The following is a 17,636-nucleotide window of genomic DNA, read 5'->3' on the forward strand; positions in this document are numbered from 1 at the left end:
AAACTGCACCCCCCCTTCACTTAGTGTTAGAGATAGCAGTGATGTCACTGTCACTACTCCTGTCAGCCTTGTAACAGAAGCAACTGAGACAGGACGCCCCCATCCCTACAATAAACCATTGCGCCCAGGGCAGCCATCCCTCCTGCCCACCCCTTGTCCCAGCCATGGCTATAGGGTTCTATACGGCCCCAATCAAGCAGAGTATTTAAGTTTCTAATTGAAAATGCTCTTTTATTTTTCCTGTTGCATAAACTATGAAAACAACAAGCAGAGTTATAGCAGTGGATAATAATTCTTATCTATAATTGTATAAAAAGGGCAGTATTTATTAAAAGCGCTGGCTGATGGACAGTGGTGTAAATCTAAGTCCTCATTATCACTGTGCACCACCAGATGCTTCAGACTATTAATCAGTTGGTAAACTGGAAATAATGCTGGTGCAGCAATAATTTTTTAATGTCATGGCAATTTCTATATTAAGCTCTGGCCTGTGCATTGTTAGAACAGTTTTTTCATCAACTTAGTAATACAGATGGCTCTATAAAACGGAGGGCTAAAAACAAGCCATAAAGAATGATATACATTCTAGTACAACAATTGGGAAGAATGCTAGAGACTGCTAAACTGATAAATAGTAGAAACAATAGGGGTTAATAATCAGCATAAGACAGCAGATTAGGGGTAAAGTCACTGGCTAGAGGCATATATTTAAGTAGATGTAAACCCTCACTGAATGACTTGTGTCTTTGTGTAGCATAAGTGACTGCTGATCCAGGGCATTATATATTGGTGACAATAGCAGACCGTTCTTGCACAACGAATGTCAGCATAGCCAGTTGCCTTTCCCATTGGAAGCCTGCGTGGAAGGGTGACATCACAGGAGCACAACTGGGAGACAAGAATGGGACGCTGTCACCCCGTAACAGAATACCTGAATACTTCTATGGCAGGATCACAATATTAATAAAGGTTCAGATCTAAAAATATTGAAAAGTACTTTAAGGTCTATGCCATATTAGCGATTTTCAAGGATAAAGGTAAGAATTAACTCACTTTCTCCTATAACATCACTTACTCAATGTCTAAACTTGGAACATGTCACTCCTTAGGTGCTCTCTCAAAATTCTGAAGTAGTTTGGTCAGCAAAGGAGAAACATTCTTAGAGAAGATAACAGTTGCATTTCAGTAATTTTACTGCTGGACAGTTGTCATCCACAGCACAGCTGCCAGTTTGACATGACACTAATGCCCTGTTCCCCCACCGGTTTTCCCGACGGGATTCCGCTCAAGCTTGTCTTGCATACACACTGTTACACCAAATTCCGACAGTCAAAATGCGTTGACGTACAACACTACGACGAGCCGTGAAAAATGAAGTTCAATGCTTCCGAGCATGCTTTGACTTCATTCTGAGCATACACGTTTTTTTGCGTGTTGAAATTGCATACAGATGAATGGTTTTCTTTAATGATGACACTTAACCATCTGTATGCTTTGGGCTTCATGGCCTAGATTCTGAAAGGACTTACGATGGCGCAGCGCCATGTACGCCGCCGTAAGTCTTAATCTGGGCCATCGTATCTATGCGACTGATTCTTAGAATCAGTTATGCATAGATATCCATTAGATCCGACAGGCGTAAGTTTCCTTTGATTTCCGCGTCGAGTATGCAAATTAGCTAGATACGCGAATTCCCCAACGTACGCGCGACCAACGCAGTAAAGTTACGACGTTTACGTTAGGCTTTTCCCGGCGTAAAGTTGCCCCTGCTATATGAGGCGCAGCCAATGTTAAGTATGGCTGCCGTTCCCGCGTCGAAATTTTAGAAAGTTACGTCGTTTGCGTAAGTTGTCCGTGAATGGGGCTGGACGTCATTTACGTTCACGTCGAAACCAATGACGTCCTTGCGACGTCATTTGGAGCAATGCACACTGGGATATTTTACAGACGGCGCATGCGCAGTTCATTCGGCGCGGGGACGCGCTTCATTTATATGATACACGCCCCCTACCCGCCGAATTTGAATTCCGCCGGGTGATTTACGATACGCCGCCGCAACTTTACAGGCAAGTACTATGTGATTAAAGCACTTGCCTGAAAAACTTGCGGCGGCGTAACGTAAATCATATACATTACGCCGACGCAGAGATACGCCAAATGTACCTGAATCTGGCCCCCTATGTATGCCCAAAAAAACAAGTTGTATATAGCATGCCCTATACCTCTCCCCCAAAAAACAAGTAAAAAGGCACAAAAACACTTGTGGCTCTATTGTTACCCAATTTAGAGTCCATAAATTGAGGTCTGCCACCACGTGGAAATAGAAGCCAGATTCCAGCAGAACGGAGAATAAACAAGGAAGAGAGGCACCTCTAAGTATAGGAGTTAAAGCACTTTAATGGAAACATACAAATGGCAACTCACTTGTGTGAAGAATAAAAAGGCACATCTGTAGGTAAATGCATCCAAGGGCAAATGTGGGTTAATAAGTCAAGGTTCCTCCAATCCTCCTCTGTAGTCTCTGCAAGCGCTGCAATCCCCGCTGGTCAACTTAGAGTTGCGCCAATATGTTACGGCAGCCGCGCACCTTTGTCAAGCATACTCGACAAAGGAGCGCAGCTGCCATAACATGATTAGCGCACATGCTTAAAAATACGACAGTCTGGTGACATCATCCCTCCTCGCCACCCAGCAACCTGCGCACCAAGCCTCATTTTGACTTCTCCTCACCGCACAGCCATCTATTCCAACTCTGCGTTGACCAGCGGGGATTGCAGTGCTTGCAGAGACTAGGGCGGAGGATTGGAGGAACCTTGACTCGTTCACCCACATTTGCCCTTGGGATTCTTTTATATACACATGTGCCTTTTTATTCTTCACAAATATGACTTGCCATTTGTATGTTTATATTAAAGTGCTTTAACTCCTAGGCCTCGTACAGACGACCGGATCTATCCGCTGGGATTGATCCGCGGATCAGTTCCAGCAGATAGATCCGGTCGTGTGTACGGCCTAGCGGACATTTCCCCGCGGATTAAAATCCGGCCGACGGATTTCAAGCGGATAAAAATTTCTTAGCATGCTAAGAAATCTATCCGCTTGAATCCTGTCCAGCGGACTGATCCGGTCGTCTGTACAGACTCACCGGATCAGTCCATCCGCTCCCCTCCCTCGCATGCGTCGTAATGATTCGACGCATGCGTGGAAGTATTTACCTTCCAGCGTCACGCACGTCGCCGCGTCATCGTCGCGGCGACGGCGCGACACGTCAACGCGGATGTATTCCGCGCGGATTTCGATCTGATGGTGTGTACAGCCATCAGATCCAAATCCGCCAGAGGATGTATCCCCTGGAAACGGTCCTCTGGTGTGTACGGGGCCCTACACTTAGAGGTGCCTCTCTTTCTTGTTTATATCTCTCCCCTGCTGCTGCTGGCCTTTCACCCTGCTGCTCTTGCTGGCAATTTTTGACTGTCAAAATGACAGCTGGGTTTTGTTGAGTAGTACAGGAGTATCTATATCTACTGCTGTAAAAAATAATTGTGAGATACATAGTAACATGATTTTTAATTTGTATTTATTCACCTAAAGATCAAAGGGCTCACCATTGATCTCTATATGATGTCATTTTACTTTGCAAGTAAAAAAAACTTAAAGCGGGGTTCCAACCACAATTAGCATTTTTTAAATGTATGTCCTTTCATCATGCGTTTTTATAATATAAATCCGGTCACTTACTATTTTAACAATCCGCCGCCGCTCCGCATAGTTATTCAAAAAAGATAGTTTATGAAACTATGTCCGCATCGTTGTCATTTTGCTTGTGGGCATTGTGAAGCCCACAAGCACATACTTCCTGGAAGTCTTGGATGGGGAGTGATAATTGGACAGCGCACTGCATCCTGGGAAATGATGACACATTTTCCAGGAGCATTAGAGGGAGATGTCAGGATCCTAGGTGATTGCAAAGGCAGATTTCGTGGGACTTCATAGCAACAGGCATTTCCAGATGAGTAAAAAAAACTTTTTTTTTCTTTTTTTCTTTTTTAGGTCTAATGAGCACAATAATGAAAAAAAAAAATTGGGATGGAAACTCCACTTTAATAACATTTGTTCCTATTTAACCTTTTTTTTAACCAGGGCTTTATCTAGCCCAGGGGTCTTCAAACTACGGCCCTCCAGTTGTTTAGGAACTACAATTCCCATCATGCCTAGTCATGTCTGTGAATGTCAGTGTGTTACAATGCCTCATGGGATGTGTAGTTCTACAACAGCTGGGGGGCCGTAGTTTGAGGATCCCTGATCTAGCCTATCTGATCTGGGGGTGCAATAAAAAAAAAAGGTGCCAAATGTGGAAACGGAGTGGGGGAGGAGGCACACAAATGGAGCTTCCCTTTTTGGGTGGAGCTCCGCTTTAACATACCGCAAAATTGGAAACAAAAATGCCTTTATGCCTGTATTATATTGGTAATAAACTTTGCAACGCTTTGTACCACAATATACCTTTAATGTCATAAACATGACAAATTGTAGAATACAATTTAAACTTGTTATCAACATTAACACTATAGTAACAGTAGTTTAAAAAGCTAACACTGATCAAAGTAGAAGAAAAAGGTGTTTTTTAATTTTTGTTACATATTTTTGTCTTCACATAGCAGAGAAAACGAAGAATGTTTTGCAAGACAATATTATCAAAGGAAAACCTTATTTTCCCTGAATAAAACAAAAAAAAATATTTGTTATCTTAGATATTGACAAAATTATTGCTGAATAAATAGGTCAATGACTGAAATGTATAATAATAATACAAATTTAATATTGCATAGACAGAACTTAATTTGCATTTACATTTTCAGCCAACAGTTGGAGCAGTAGGATTATTTTCACATGTTTACCTGTCTTTTCTTATCTGCTCTGTTTACAAAAAATCCTGATGTTTACAGAGCACAATAGCTCAAACCAAAATGTATATACAGAATTGAACGAGTCAGAGGTTGTGACTCCCTGCTCACATAGGTCATGTGAAGAATTGGTCTTATAGAGAAACTCTGAAGGGAAACAGCTTCTGCTGTGCTCTCTCTCTCTCAAAAAAAAAAGCTTATTTACCAGGTAATCCTCGGGCATGGGTGCATCCTGTATCAAATGTTTATTTGTAAAGAAAGTTTTTTTTCAAATAGTAAAAGAAACAGATATGAAACATCATTCTATTTTTTGTTTTTACATTAAAAAAAATCACCCCAAACTACTGTAGGGTAAGGCAATAATTAAAGATAGGTAAAACATTGATAGATATAGGGGTCAAAACACACACATCAGTTATTACTGCTCTGACACTATAACACACAAATACAGTAAGTGGAATGCTTTTATAGCCACTTTAACCTCTACTCACAGTCATCATTCCATCTAGAAGGCCAGTCTCCGGTTTGGGTGGTGCTTGCAGACGTTCCATCGACCATTTATCAACCACTGATGACACCTGAGGATTGTCAATGTTCAGAAGGCGGAATCCTGTCATATTCACACCGCTGTATCTGTATGGCTCAAGGTCCAGGGCAAACAGGTCCTGGTAGAAAAGAACAAACATCACATGTCAATGCTGCAAAAGTGAGACTTAGTTATATTTTAGTGTGTTATCTATTACAAAATGAACATATTAATTTCTACGAAGAGAAACAGGAAACTAGGGCACAGTTTTACAATTCTGTATCGAAGATGTTATTTTAACATGCATTACTGGAATGCATGGGTATGCTGTATGTGTGTTGTGGTGCATTGCCATTCATTCTGAAAGCCACAAGAAAATAAACAGTAAAAAACCTACCCTTCCCTATGATCCCTAGTCCTCGTTCCCTCATTTTGTTTTAGGTTTTTCTTCTCTTTTCTTTCCTTCTCCCCTATGTCTGCCCTGTCTTTCCCGTCTTCCAGATCTATACCTAGATCCTGTCCTATATCATTCCTCTCTAAACTTTTCTGGTTCAATAATTTTTATTGCAAATCTATAAAAAATGTACAGTCATACAAAAAAGAAGTAACTAGTCCACCCACGCAGGAGCTATGACTGGCGACATGAAAACATAAATTCACACTCACAGTATAAACGAAGGAGGGAGGGCCTTCTTCTCAAATTATCACATTAAACTTAAAGGATCACTAAAGGAAAAAAAGTGTTTTGCTGAAATGACTGTTTACAGGGTATAGAGACATAATAGTTAACTGATTCCTTTTAAAAACGATTAAAAATAGATAAAAATCAATCATATAATGTGCCTCTTAGATGCAAAAACTAAACTGAAAGTAGTTTAGTCTTTGCATGTTATTTTATGCCTCTGTGCTGGACAGTGCCATAGAGAGTCATGGCTAGGAAAACGAAACTAAACTCTCCCATGACTTTTTTTCATACGGAGCCAGACAACCAGGAAGTGTCCAGAACAGAGCAGTTTTACAGCAACATCAGAGCAAAAACGAGCAATGAGGACATGAAACCAGGACTGCAGTAAGGTAAAGGAAGCTATTTAGCTAAAAAAAAAAAAAATCCTTTAGTGACCCTTTAAACATCCGTTCTCATAGCCCTGTCCCTTCTTCCCTCCTTCTGCTTTTGTGGCTCGAGCCTCCAGGGGGATTTGGGTGTGGGTCTTACGCCTCATACAGCATTGCTGTTTTTTTGGGGGATTTCCCGTTATGAGTTGACCCTCCCCAAATTACCTGGCATCCGGACCTTCTTTATTGTTACATGTTTTGGTTGTCATGTATGTCCTTGTCATGTGTGTGTAACTGTGAATCTGCTTGGTATTTCCACCCATATCATACAACACCTTTTTTAGTCTCCAAACACTAGTCCACTTACCGTGTCAAATATAAAATAAAGTGTTTATACTTCTTGATACATACATTTTCCATTGTTGTTCTTTTAGCCCTCTTTATTTTTCAATCACTCTGGATTGAAAGACTTTGTTTAAACTTAAACTTTACCTATATGTATTTTGGGGGAAGCTCCCACATTTTGCCAAAGTAGCCAGCATATGTGTCAAAGACCCCCTGTGGGTAGTGCTGGACATCAATAGACAACTAAAGAGGGTTAACAAAGAGCAAAGACAAGAGCAAGAGCAAAGACAGGAAAGAAAGATATGCTAGTCGTTATGCTAGTCGTTAAGAATACTAGGCTACAAAAAGTGGAGCTGCTGACTTTTAATAAACACACACTTACCTGTCCCATGGTCTAGCGATGCGGGTGCTCCTCTCCCCCTCCTCTTCATGGCACCGCCATAGTAACTGTGGGCACCTGTCCGTGACAGCTTACAGATTCACAGCTGGGCGTGCACTGCGCATGCGCGAGTCGCACTGCACTCTGCAATTGGAGCAGGCAATCTTCTGGGACCTGTGACATGTCACAGACGATTTCTGGCAGGGAGGAACTGCCTAGGGCAAGACGAGGCATCGCCTAGGCAGCCGAGAAGAGGAAGGAGGAAGTGGGACAGGGAGTCCCACTAAAAAGAAGGTACCCACCCCCCCAAAAAAATGACATGCCAAATGCGGCATGTAAGGGGGCAAGGAGTGCTTAAAGCATAAGTTCCACTTTTGGGTGGAATTTTGCTTTAAGCATCATGGCCATCAAACGATCTCTCTCTCCATGGAAGGGGACTGCAGGTTTCTTCCAGGCCTGAGCAATCGTCCTTTTGGCTGCTATGAACAAATAGATGACAGTTTTTGCTAATGGGCAAAAAAGCCTGGGGTTGGGAAAATGTAGCAAAGCAAATTTAGCTTCCTTTCGGATATTTAGGGGAAACAGGGAATACAGCAAACCAAAAATTTAGGACCAAAAGCCCTCCAGTCAAGGGCAGGTCCACCAGGTATGCAAAATATTCCCACGATGGCCACACCCCCAGGAAACAGCAATCACTAGAGGTCAAGTTAGCCAGGGCGATACGGGCCAGGACCCAATACCACCGCAACAACACTTTATATGCCACCTCTAATGTGGCAGTATTAAATTAACATTTAGCAACTAAAGATTAGGCTTTTCTCCAATCTGCAAGAGTGATCTCATTACTCAAATCTCGTTCCCACTGAGCCACATAAGAAAGTTAAGTATGTGATGATCGGCCATTCAAGGACACGTAGAGAGTGAAGATGAGCCCTGGGAAACCCTGGCAGTGCTGACAGATATGCTCAAAAACGTTTTTATGAAAGGGATATAAAGAGGTACGCTGGAGAGATGCTATCCAGTGTTGAAGCTGGATGAAGCGAATAAACTCAGACTGAGGAACGTCACGTGACTCAAGGTGGTCAAGGTTGGTGGGGACCAAGCAGTCCAAAAATTTTGCACATAAGTCAGGCCACAGGAAATCCACCAAGTGATCGCTTGGGGCCGGTCAAGACCAGGGGGAAACAAAGGGTTGTTGGTAATAGGTAGCAAGGGTAGAAAGGGAGACACAAGGGCGATCGAATACCTCAACTTTTCTTTCTCTACATTTCCCTACAAAACTCTGGTTACCTTAAAAAATGGTATACACTACTCTACTTCGCTATACATCTTCTGACACTGGAGTGCAAATTCACTTAACTTTCTGTTACTCAACCTTTACACACATGAATCTCATCACATTTTCACATTGACATACAGTAACCTCCTCTTGCCTGCACATTAATGGGGGCAACAGGAAAGATCCCACTTTTTTTCTCTCTCAAAAAACTTGGCATAAACAGTCTTGTAGTGTACAAACTATCCTCTCTGATCCTTCAGATAATTAGATTTGCTCTGTCAACCATGACCATTTCCATGAGAATGGTGCCTTGTTCCATGTTCTAAATGCTTACTAAATGTAGGGGTCTTCTGAATGCATCCTTCTTTAAGAAGACTTACTCTCCTGTTATACTTTTCTTTGTATAAAAACTTGAAAAAATAAAGCACTAAAAAAGATATGTAAGTAGTCTATTCTTAGTAGTGTGCACTGTGTTGTGATATGATAGTGTATGTGCATTTAGATGCACTAAGAGCCCATTTAAAAATAATTCGCTTTAGGAATATGTGAGCACATGCAAAGATCTTAATGTGCCCTGATTTCCGGGTATTTGGCATCATAATGAAAATATAATTTGAAACTGAGCTGATAGTGAGGTCCTAATAAACCTAACAAGCAGTAGAGCAACTTCAAGTGTTTTGAACCAGTAGAATTTCTGAATAAAGTCCTAAATAGCTATCTATACAGGCATACTCCACTTTTAAAGCGGTGGTTCACCCTAAAAACGACTTTCCCCTATTACACTGCCCCCCCCCGCATTACAATACGATTATGCCTTTAATTTTTTTTTTGCTGCTGTACATACCTAGGTACAGCTATTCACCCGTGTCCTCCGGGTTGCGAGTCCCGCGGGATTGGGCGTTCCTAACATGGCGGTGATTGACGTTTTGACTAAAAAATGAGCTCCCCCCGTCGCGTAAGCCGCGTCACGACTGGCGAAAGGAGTCGAACGGCGATGCGCAGGCGCAGTATAGCGCCGACTCGCCGTTCGGCTCCTTCCCGCCAATCGTGAAGCTGCTTACGCGACGGGGGGAGCTCGTTTTTTAGTCAAAACGTCAATCACCGCCATGTTAGGAATGCCCACTCCCGCGGGACTCGCAACCCGGAGGACACGGGTGAATAGCTGTACCCAGGTATGTACAGCAGCAAAAAAAAAATTAAAGGCATAATCGTATTGTAATGCGGGGGGGCAGTGTAATAGGGGAAAGTCGTTTTTAGGGTGAACCACCGCTTTAAGTACACAATGGGACCAGAGCATGTATGTAAAACGAAAATGTACTTAAAGTGAAACAATATTTTCTTTTCACTTCTAGGGTGTAGTGGGGGTGAGGGGCTGTAGTGGGGGTGTCAAAAGCTGTAGTTGAGGTCTCAGGGGCTGTAGTGGGGGTGTCAGGGGCACACTGGAACAGGGCAGGCTATGCTCTCGGAGCTTCAGCTCCTTCTACTGTGGTTGCAAAATGTCTGTACAGTACTTGTAAGGCACTTTACATACACTTGCGGGTATGTCCTTACTTGCGAGTGTATGTAAAGTGAGTGTCTTAAAGCGGGGTATGCCTGTACTTGCCTACAAAATTTTAGGTGAACTTGGAGTGGAGCCCCAAGATAAATGGACCTGCCATTTTCATGTGAGCTCTGCTTTATATAGCGCGTGTCTAAAGTAAAATATCAATACTAAAATGTTCAACTTCAAACACCAGCCAAGAATATATAACCTTTTCAGTAATTTCATTACTACAATCATGGTGTGCCAGGGTGAGTTAACTCCCATGTGCATGCACAGGAATTACATCTTCTGGCCAAGACAATCAATATGGCTGAAGATGCTGAAGCCGATGTCGGTGCCAGTAAGGGAACTAGTGGATGTGGTATTGCTGCAGAAGAGGAGAGTATTTCAGACTTCAGTTCTACTTTTAATTGATTTTCCTATACATCTTCTGCATTCCAGAAATCAGGGTGAAGTCCGAGAGGGAAAAGCAATCAGATTCTGCTATAGATAATAGTGGTATAATTTTAAAATGTTTCAGGCTTGCCACCTAGAAGGGTTTGGGTTTAGGGGGTTGTAGTAGACAGCACATTGAGAACCTTACAAATTGACCAAGGCTCAGCCATAAACCAATGTGGGGTCTGTAGAGTAATGCAAAAAGCTGAACAGAAGTGTCACCCCAGCCCTCCAGTATATTGTGTAGTAAAGATGTTTCAATTAAAAAATGGCCTATTCCTGGCCTCTCTGTAAGAACACAAATTGCCTGACTGTGTTGGGCTTTACACCTCCTGAATCACTAAATAGAAACAGACAGGCATAGTAGAAAGACATGTAGAAAGAAAAAGTGCAGCGCAAAATTCAATAAGATCAATCCATATAACGGTGAAAAAATTAAATAAATAATACAAATATGTGAAACAAATTCCAAAATTGCCAGATAATAGGAATCGTCACCAGGTGACGGTTAAAATCCAAACTTAAAGTGCTTCTCCACCAGTAAGAATGGGTACTCTCACCTCCAAAAATGGACCACTGTTTTACCAGGTGGTCAATTAAGCAGATTTCTAAGCATGGAAAGCCAGCAAGCAGGATACATGGATCAGTTCCTCACAAGTCAGTAGTTAAACCGGACTGGTGGGGTGCACAGCCGTTGCCCTGTTCGTTGCTTGGATCACTGACCTCCCATCATGGTGGTGGGTCAGGCAGTGAGCTGTAGGAAGGGTAGTGCGGCGCTACCCTTCCTACAGCTCACTGCCTGACCCCACCGCTATGATCATTCTTATGGTACGCAGGATCGCCGCCGGAATAAAATGATATCTGAATGATGCCTCTAGGTGCAGGCATCATTCAGATATCACCGCACAAAGTACAGGACGTCATATGACGTCCACCCGGGATAAGAGATCCCCTTTTTGGACGTCATATGACGGTGTGCGGTTTTGAAGTGGTTAAAGAAAAAAAAAACTACAAATGGTTTTAAGCTTAATGTACAGTTAGGTCCATAGCTATTTGGACACAGGCACACTTGTCATACTTTAGGCTCTGTATGCCACCAGAATAAAATTAAAACAAAACCATCCAAATTAATTTGAATTGCAGATTTTCAGCTTTAATTCATAAAACATAAATATCAAGTACAAATTTTAGGAACTGCAACCATTTTTCTTCCTCTAACTGCAGCTGTCTTCAGTTGTTCTTTGTTTGTGGGTCTTTCTGCCTTTAGTTTTACATTCAGCAAGTGAAATGCATGCTCAATTGGGTTGAGATCAGGTGATTGACTCGGCAATTGCAGAATATTCCACTTAATTTCCTTCAAAAGCTCCTGGGTTGCTTTTGTAGTGTGTTTTGAATCATCATCTATCAGTACTGTGAAGCGCCGTCCAATCAACTTTACTGCATTTGGCTGAATCTGGGCTGACAGTATATCCCTAAACACTTCAGAATTTATCCGGCTGCTTCTGTCTTCTGTCACATCATCAATAAACACCAATGACCCAGTGTCACTGGAAACCATACATGCCCATGCCATCACACTGCCTCCACCATGTTTTACAGATGATGTTGTGTGCTTTGGATCATGAGCTGTTCCAAGCCTTCTCCACACTTTTTTCTTCCCATCATTCTGGTACAGATTAAACTTAGTTTCAACTGTCCAAAGAATGCTTTTCCAGAACTGGTCTGGCTTTTTTAGATGTTTTTTTTTGGCAAAGTCTAATGTGGCTTTTCTATTCTTCAGGCTTATGAATGTTTTTTACCTTGTTGTGAACCCTCTGTATTTGTTCTTTTGAAGTCTTCTCTTGATTGTAGACTTTGACAATGATACACTGAGCTCATGGAGAGTGTCCTTCACTTGTCTGGATGTTGTTAATGGGTATTTCTTTACCATAGAGGATCCTGCGATCATCTACCACTGTTGTCTCCCATGCACGTCCAGGCCTTTTTATGTTGATGAGCTCACCGGTGCGTTCTTCTTTCCTCAGAATGTACCAAACTGTTGATTTGGCCATTCCTAATGTTGCTGCTATCTCTCTGATGGATTTGTTTAGTTTTTGAAGCCTTAAAGCCTGTTTCACCTGCATGGACAGCTCCTTTGAATGCATGATGTAGGTTCAGAGCAATATATTCCAAATGCAAATACCACACCTTTTGCAACTCCAGACCTTTTACCTGCTTAATTGATGAAGGAATAACGAAGGAGAAGTCCACACCTGGCCATGAAACAGCTTTTGATTCAATTGTCCAATTACTTTTGACCTCTTGAAAAAAAGGGGGGGGGTGGCTAGTCTTAAAATCTGTAATTTCTAAACCCTTCCTCCGATTTGGATGTTCATCCCCTTAAAATTAAACCTGGGAGTATGCACTTTTAGCCCATATCCATTATATAACTACAGGGAGTGCAGAATTATTAGGCAAGTTGTATTTTTGAGGATTAATTGTATTATTGAACAACAACCATGTTCTCAATGAACCCAAAAAACTCATTAATATCAAAGCTGAATATTTTTGGAAGTAGTTTTTAGTTTGTTTTTAGTTTTAGCTATTTTAGGGGGATATCTGTGTGTGCAGGTGACTATTACTGTGCATAATTATTAGGCAACTTAACAAAAAAAAATATATATACCCATTTCAATTATTTATTTTTACCAGTGAAACCAATATAACATCTCAACATTCACAAATATACATTTCTGACATTCAAAAACAAAACAAAAACAAATCAGTGACCAATATAGCCACCTTTCTTTGCAAGGACACTCAAAAGCCTGCCATCCATGGATTCTGTCAGTGTTTTGATATGTTCACCATCAACATTGCGTGCAGCAGCAACCACAGCCTCCCAGACACTGTTCAGAGAGGTGTACTGTTTTCCCTCCTTGTAAATCTCACATTTGATGATGGACCATAGGTTCTCAATGGGGTTCAGATCAGGTGAACAAGGAGGCCATGTCATTAGTTTTTCTTCTTTTATACCCTTTCTTGCCAGCCACGCTGTGGAGTACTTGGACGCGTGTGATGGAGCATTGTCCTGCATGAAAATCATGTTTTTCTTGAAGGATGCAGACTTCTTCCTGTACCACTGCTTGAAGAAGGTGTCTTCCAGAAACTGGCAGTAGGACTGGGAGTTGAGCTTGACTCCATCCTCAACCCGAAAAGGCCCCACAAGCTCATCTTTGATGATACCAGCCCAAACCAGTACTACACCTCCACCTTGCTGGCGTCTGAGTCGGACTGGAGCTCTCTGCCCTTTACCAATCCAGCCACGGGCCCATCCATCTGGCCCATCAAGACTCACTCTCATTTCATCAGTCCATAAAACCTTAGAAAAATCATTCTTGAGATATTTCTTGGCCCAGTCTTGACGTTTCAGCTTGTGTGTCTTGTTCAGTGGTGGTCGTCTTTCAGCCTTTCTTACCTTGGCCATGTCTCTGAGTATTGCACACCTTGTGCTTTTGGGCACTCCAGTGATGTTGCAGCTCTGAAATATGGCCAAACTGGTGGCAAGTGGCATCTTGGCAGCTGCACGCTTGACTTTTCTCAGTTCATGGGCAGTTATTTTGCGCCTTGGTTTTTCCACACGCTTCTTGCGACCCTGTTGACTATTTTGAATGAAACGCTTGATTGTTCGATGATCACGCTTCAGAAGCTTTGCAATTTTAAGAGTGCTGCATCCCTCTGCAAGATATCTCACTATTTTTGACTTTTCTGAGCCTGTCAAGTCCTTCTTTTGACCCATTTTGCCAAAGGAAAGGAAGTTGCCTAATAATTATGCACACCTGATATAGGGTGTTGATGTCATTAGACCACACCTCTTCTCATTACAGAGATGCACATCACCTAATATGCTTAATTGGTAGTAGGCTTTCGAGCCTATACAGCTTGGAGTAAGACAACATGCATAAAGAGGATGATGTGGTCAAAATACTCATTTGCCTAATAATTCTGCACTCCCTGTATAGCTTGAATATGTTTTGGTAAATACCTAAAATTGTGCCTGTGTCCAAATATATATGGACCTAACTGTATTTTGGCTGTGAGTCTGACCGGCAGACTTGCCACTTTTACAGATTTACGTATTTTTTATGATGTTTAGATACTTTTAAGCTAGTCATTTCTAAGAGCCCATAGAAGGATTTCACTTCAGACGGAGGAGGCGAAGGCTATTAACGCAGCGTCATAGCTCAAAGTTATTCCACTAAAGCCGGGAATGAGAAAATGAATTGAATTAAGGCTCAGCGCTTTAATCCCAGAAGGGAGCTCGTTATATGCTTTGGCTCCCTTACTCTTTACTGTATGGAAACTAAGCAGTGAAAACTGTAATAGAATTACAAGGGGGACATAAGGAGTCCAATAATTAGAGTGAGTCATAAGGAATTGGAGTCATTAAATCATGATTAAGAACTCGGTGCACCCAAACCGAAAATTTCACGCCTAATATAATGAAATGTCACAATAATAATGAATAGTTATTTCCCAGTTAGAAGATGAAAAGGGTATACTGCAAGAGTTATTTAATATTTAAAGAGCTGCACCAAAAGTATGCAGATATTGTTCTATAGATTTGGGTATTTTTGGATGATAAATAATCAAATAATGGTACAGAGGATGGTTGGTGAGTGCATATAAATGTTTTTGGTAAAACTTGTAGCTCTGGGCAAAGTCCAGGTAAAAAAACATTGCAAAAATGTTGCTGATTGCTGAATAAAGGATCTACACTAGCCTTTTCGCAACCAAAGTTCATTCAGAGGTTGCAAGGGGTCAATTAAGCAATGAGGAACATCTACCTCTAAAATATGCTACCACTGGGCACAATTATCTTTTTAGGTATCAGGAGTGGGGGGTCACTCACTCACCACCAGCGTAATATGGTCCTTCACTGACCACCAGTGTAGGAGTGGAGTTCTACACTAACCATAAATATACAGGGTTACTTTTTCACTAACCTCACTAAATGTGAGTTAATTTTCACTGTCTGACTTTCTTCTCTGGATATTATTATTATTTCTTTAATTTAATGTAGTGCCCCTTCCCTGTGCTGGGTAAATTTAGTTTTTGGCTCTGCTGTATTCAACTGAGCAGCAATACATTTTTCAGGTCTGGTTATGTCTCCTTAAGCCTGGGGGTGATTGCTTCTGCCTGTTTCTGGAGGAAGGTTAGCCAGGGTCGTCTTAATAGCATCATGGGCCCCTGGGCAAAGTAATGCTCTGAGGCCCCTACAATGATGACATTGAAGGTAAACAGACATCAAATAGGTAGGAGGCAGACTGCCACCCGTGTGTATCTATCACTCTCAGTGCCATCATGGGGCCCCCAATTTCGGGGGAGCGTTGGCTCAAGGACCAGCTGCTTTGGGGAAAGTGCAGGGGCCCCATGCAGCTGGGCCCCTGAGCAGCGACCAGGTGTGCCCTCTCATTAAGACAGCCCTGGGGTTAGCCACTGGGTTATAAATATTTATATGGCCTCCCTGGAAGGACGGACCAGAAGGTGTGACTATGGAGAAAATAAATGTTTTAAATGTCAGCATGTGTGGAGAGGCTTGAAGATATCGGGCCTTAAAGCGTGAAGGCTTTAAAGCGTGAAGGCCTTAACGCCTTATTTTGCTGTGAAGTCACTTTGAAAAATTACCCCCTAGCATTTTAGCTGTTGCCATCTTGAGTAAGGACAGATAATTCATGTAGCATTTACTTCCTGAAATCCATTTGCCCTTAGCTCAGGCATGCAGGCAGGAGGGTGTGCTTGGTTGAGAAACCACTCCTGCGATGTATGACATTCGCCTAGGCCTGGAAGCCAGGATGTAACTGAAGAAATGTAGTAAAACAGTTAAAAACCTTTCACTGGCAAGTGTTGCAGGGACCTCCTCTGGACACTGTGAGAGACCTTTTACCTAAGAGCTCCCGGTGTAAAAGTACCTTGATTATTACCAGAGGTTGCTACAAAGATTGTGACTGCTTGCATAGAGTCACAGACTAGCTGGCTGTCCCCTCTAATTCCAATCTTATTCTAGGCTGCTACTAAAGGATTAAAGGGGTTGTAAACCTTTGTGTTTTTTCACCTTAATGCATCCTATGCATTAAGGTGAAAAAACACCTTGCAGTGTCCGCCACCCATTTTGCTTACCCGAGCCCCGAATTTCTGTGGGCACGATCCCGCGTCGCTCTCTCCGCGGCTTTTTGGCTCTTCATTGGATAGATTGATAGCATTGCAGTCATTGGCTCCCACTGCTGTCAATGAAATCCATACACCCCGCGGCTATGGATGCAGAGTGTAGGACACAGTAGGTAACCCCCTCGGGAAAGAGGTTCCCAGAGGGGGTTATCTATTGCGGAGAGGAGTTGCGAGAGCAGCCGTGGGACCCCAGAACAGGAGGATCGGAGCCACTCTGTGCAAAACTAACTGCACAGTGCAGGTAAGTATGACATGTTTGTTATTTTTAAAAAAACTGAACCTTTAGTGTCACTTTAAGCACTGTTAGAAAAAACTTTGCTTGAGAATTTGCCCGCTAATACCTGCATGTGTTCTTTATTTTGTGTATGTTTTTGTGTATGCTGCACCCACTTATCCCATTCTAATACCACATCTAAGACATATGATGTTAGACCCTTTCTGATATGTACTGTAGTATATATCATCACGTGCCCTTGTGGGCTCCAATACGTTGGCCAAACAATATGCACATTTCAAGTCAGAATGAATGAGCATATTGCCAATTTTAAAAATGTTTTTCCCAAACATATTCTCTCCAAACATTTTGATCAGTGCTATGGTAGGAATCCAGCGGGAATATCCTTTATGGCTATTGACCAATTTAGCCCTCATTGGAGAGGTAGCAATATCAAAAGAGAGATTTCCAAACTTGAAACTAAGTGGATTTATTGGTTACGCTCTTATAGGCCTCACAGTTTAAACATTGAATGGGATGTCAATGCTTTTATTAATGTAGTGCCTGGTTACTTTCCAGAACCGGTGCTATGTTAAATTTAGAGGGGGTCAGAGAGTTAGTTAACTCTGACTATGTTGATTTGTCCAAAATTGGGTCTCTGTCTCAGCTTTGACTGTGCTGTGGGTCCATTTTGTTGTTTCTGGGGTGCTGATCTCAACCCAGGTCGGCAGGTGGCAGCAGTGGAGTCAAG

The 17,636-nt window shown here is 42.2% G+C and overlaps 1 protein-coding gene across 5 annotated transcripts in view; it reads right to left on the reverse strand.

The window, feature by feature from the left end:
* Positions 1-17,636, reverse strand: part of GRIK1 (glutamate ionotropic receptor kainate type subunit 1) — a 581,617-nt gene that overhangs the window by 216,678 nt on the left and 347,303 nt on the right. For all 5 annotated transcript variants that reach the window (XM_040338856.1, XM_040338854.1, XM_040338852.1 and 2 more), the window contains exon 6: positions 5,396-5,569. In XM_040338856.1, coding sequence (XP_040194790.1) covers positions 5,396-5,569 — 174 coding nt within the window. The remainder of the gene's footprint in view (positions 1-5,395; positions 5,570-17,636) is intronic.

Source organism: Rana temporaria, chromosome 2, assembly GCF_905171775.1.
Source record: "Rana temporaria chromosome 2, aRanTem1.1, whole genome shotgun sequence".
NCBI classification, from domain to species: Eukaryota; Metazoa; Chordata; class Amphibia; order Anura; family Ranidae; genus Rana; species Rana temporaria.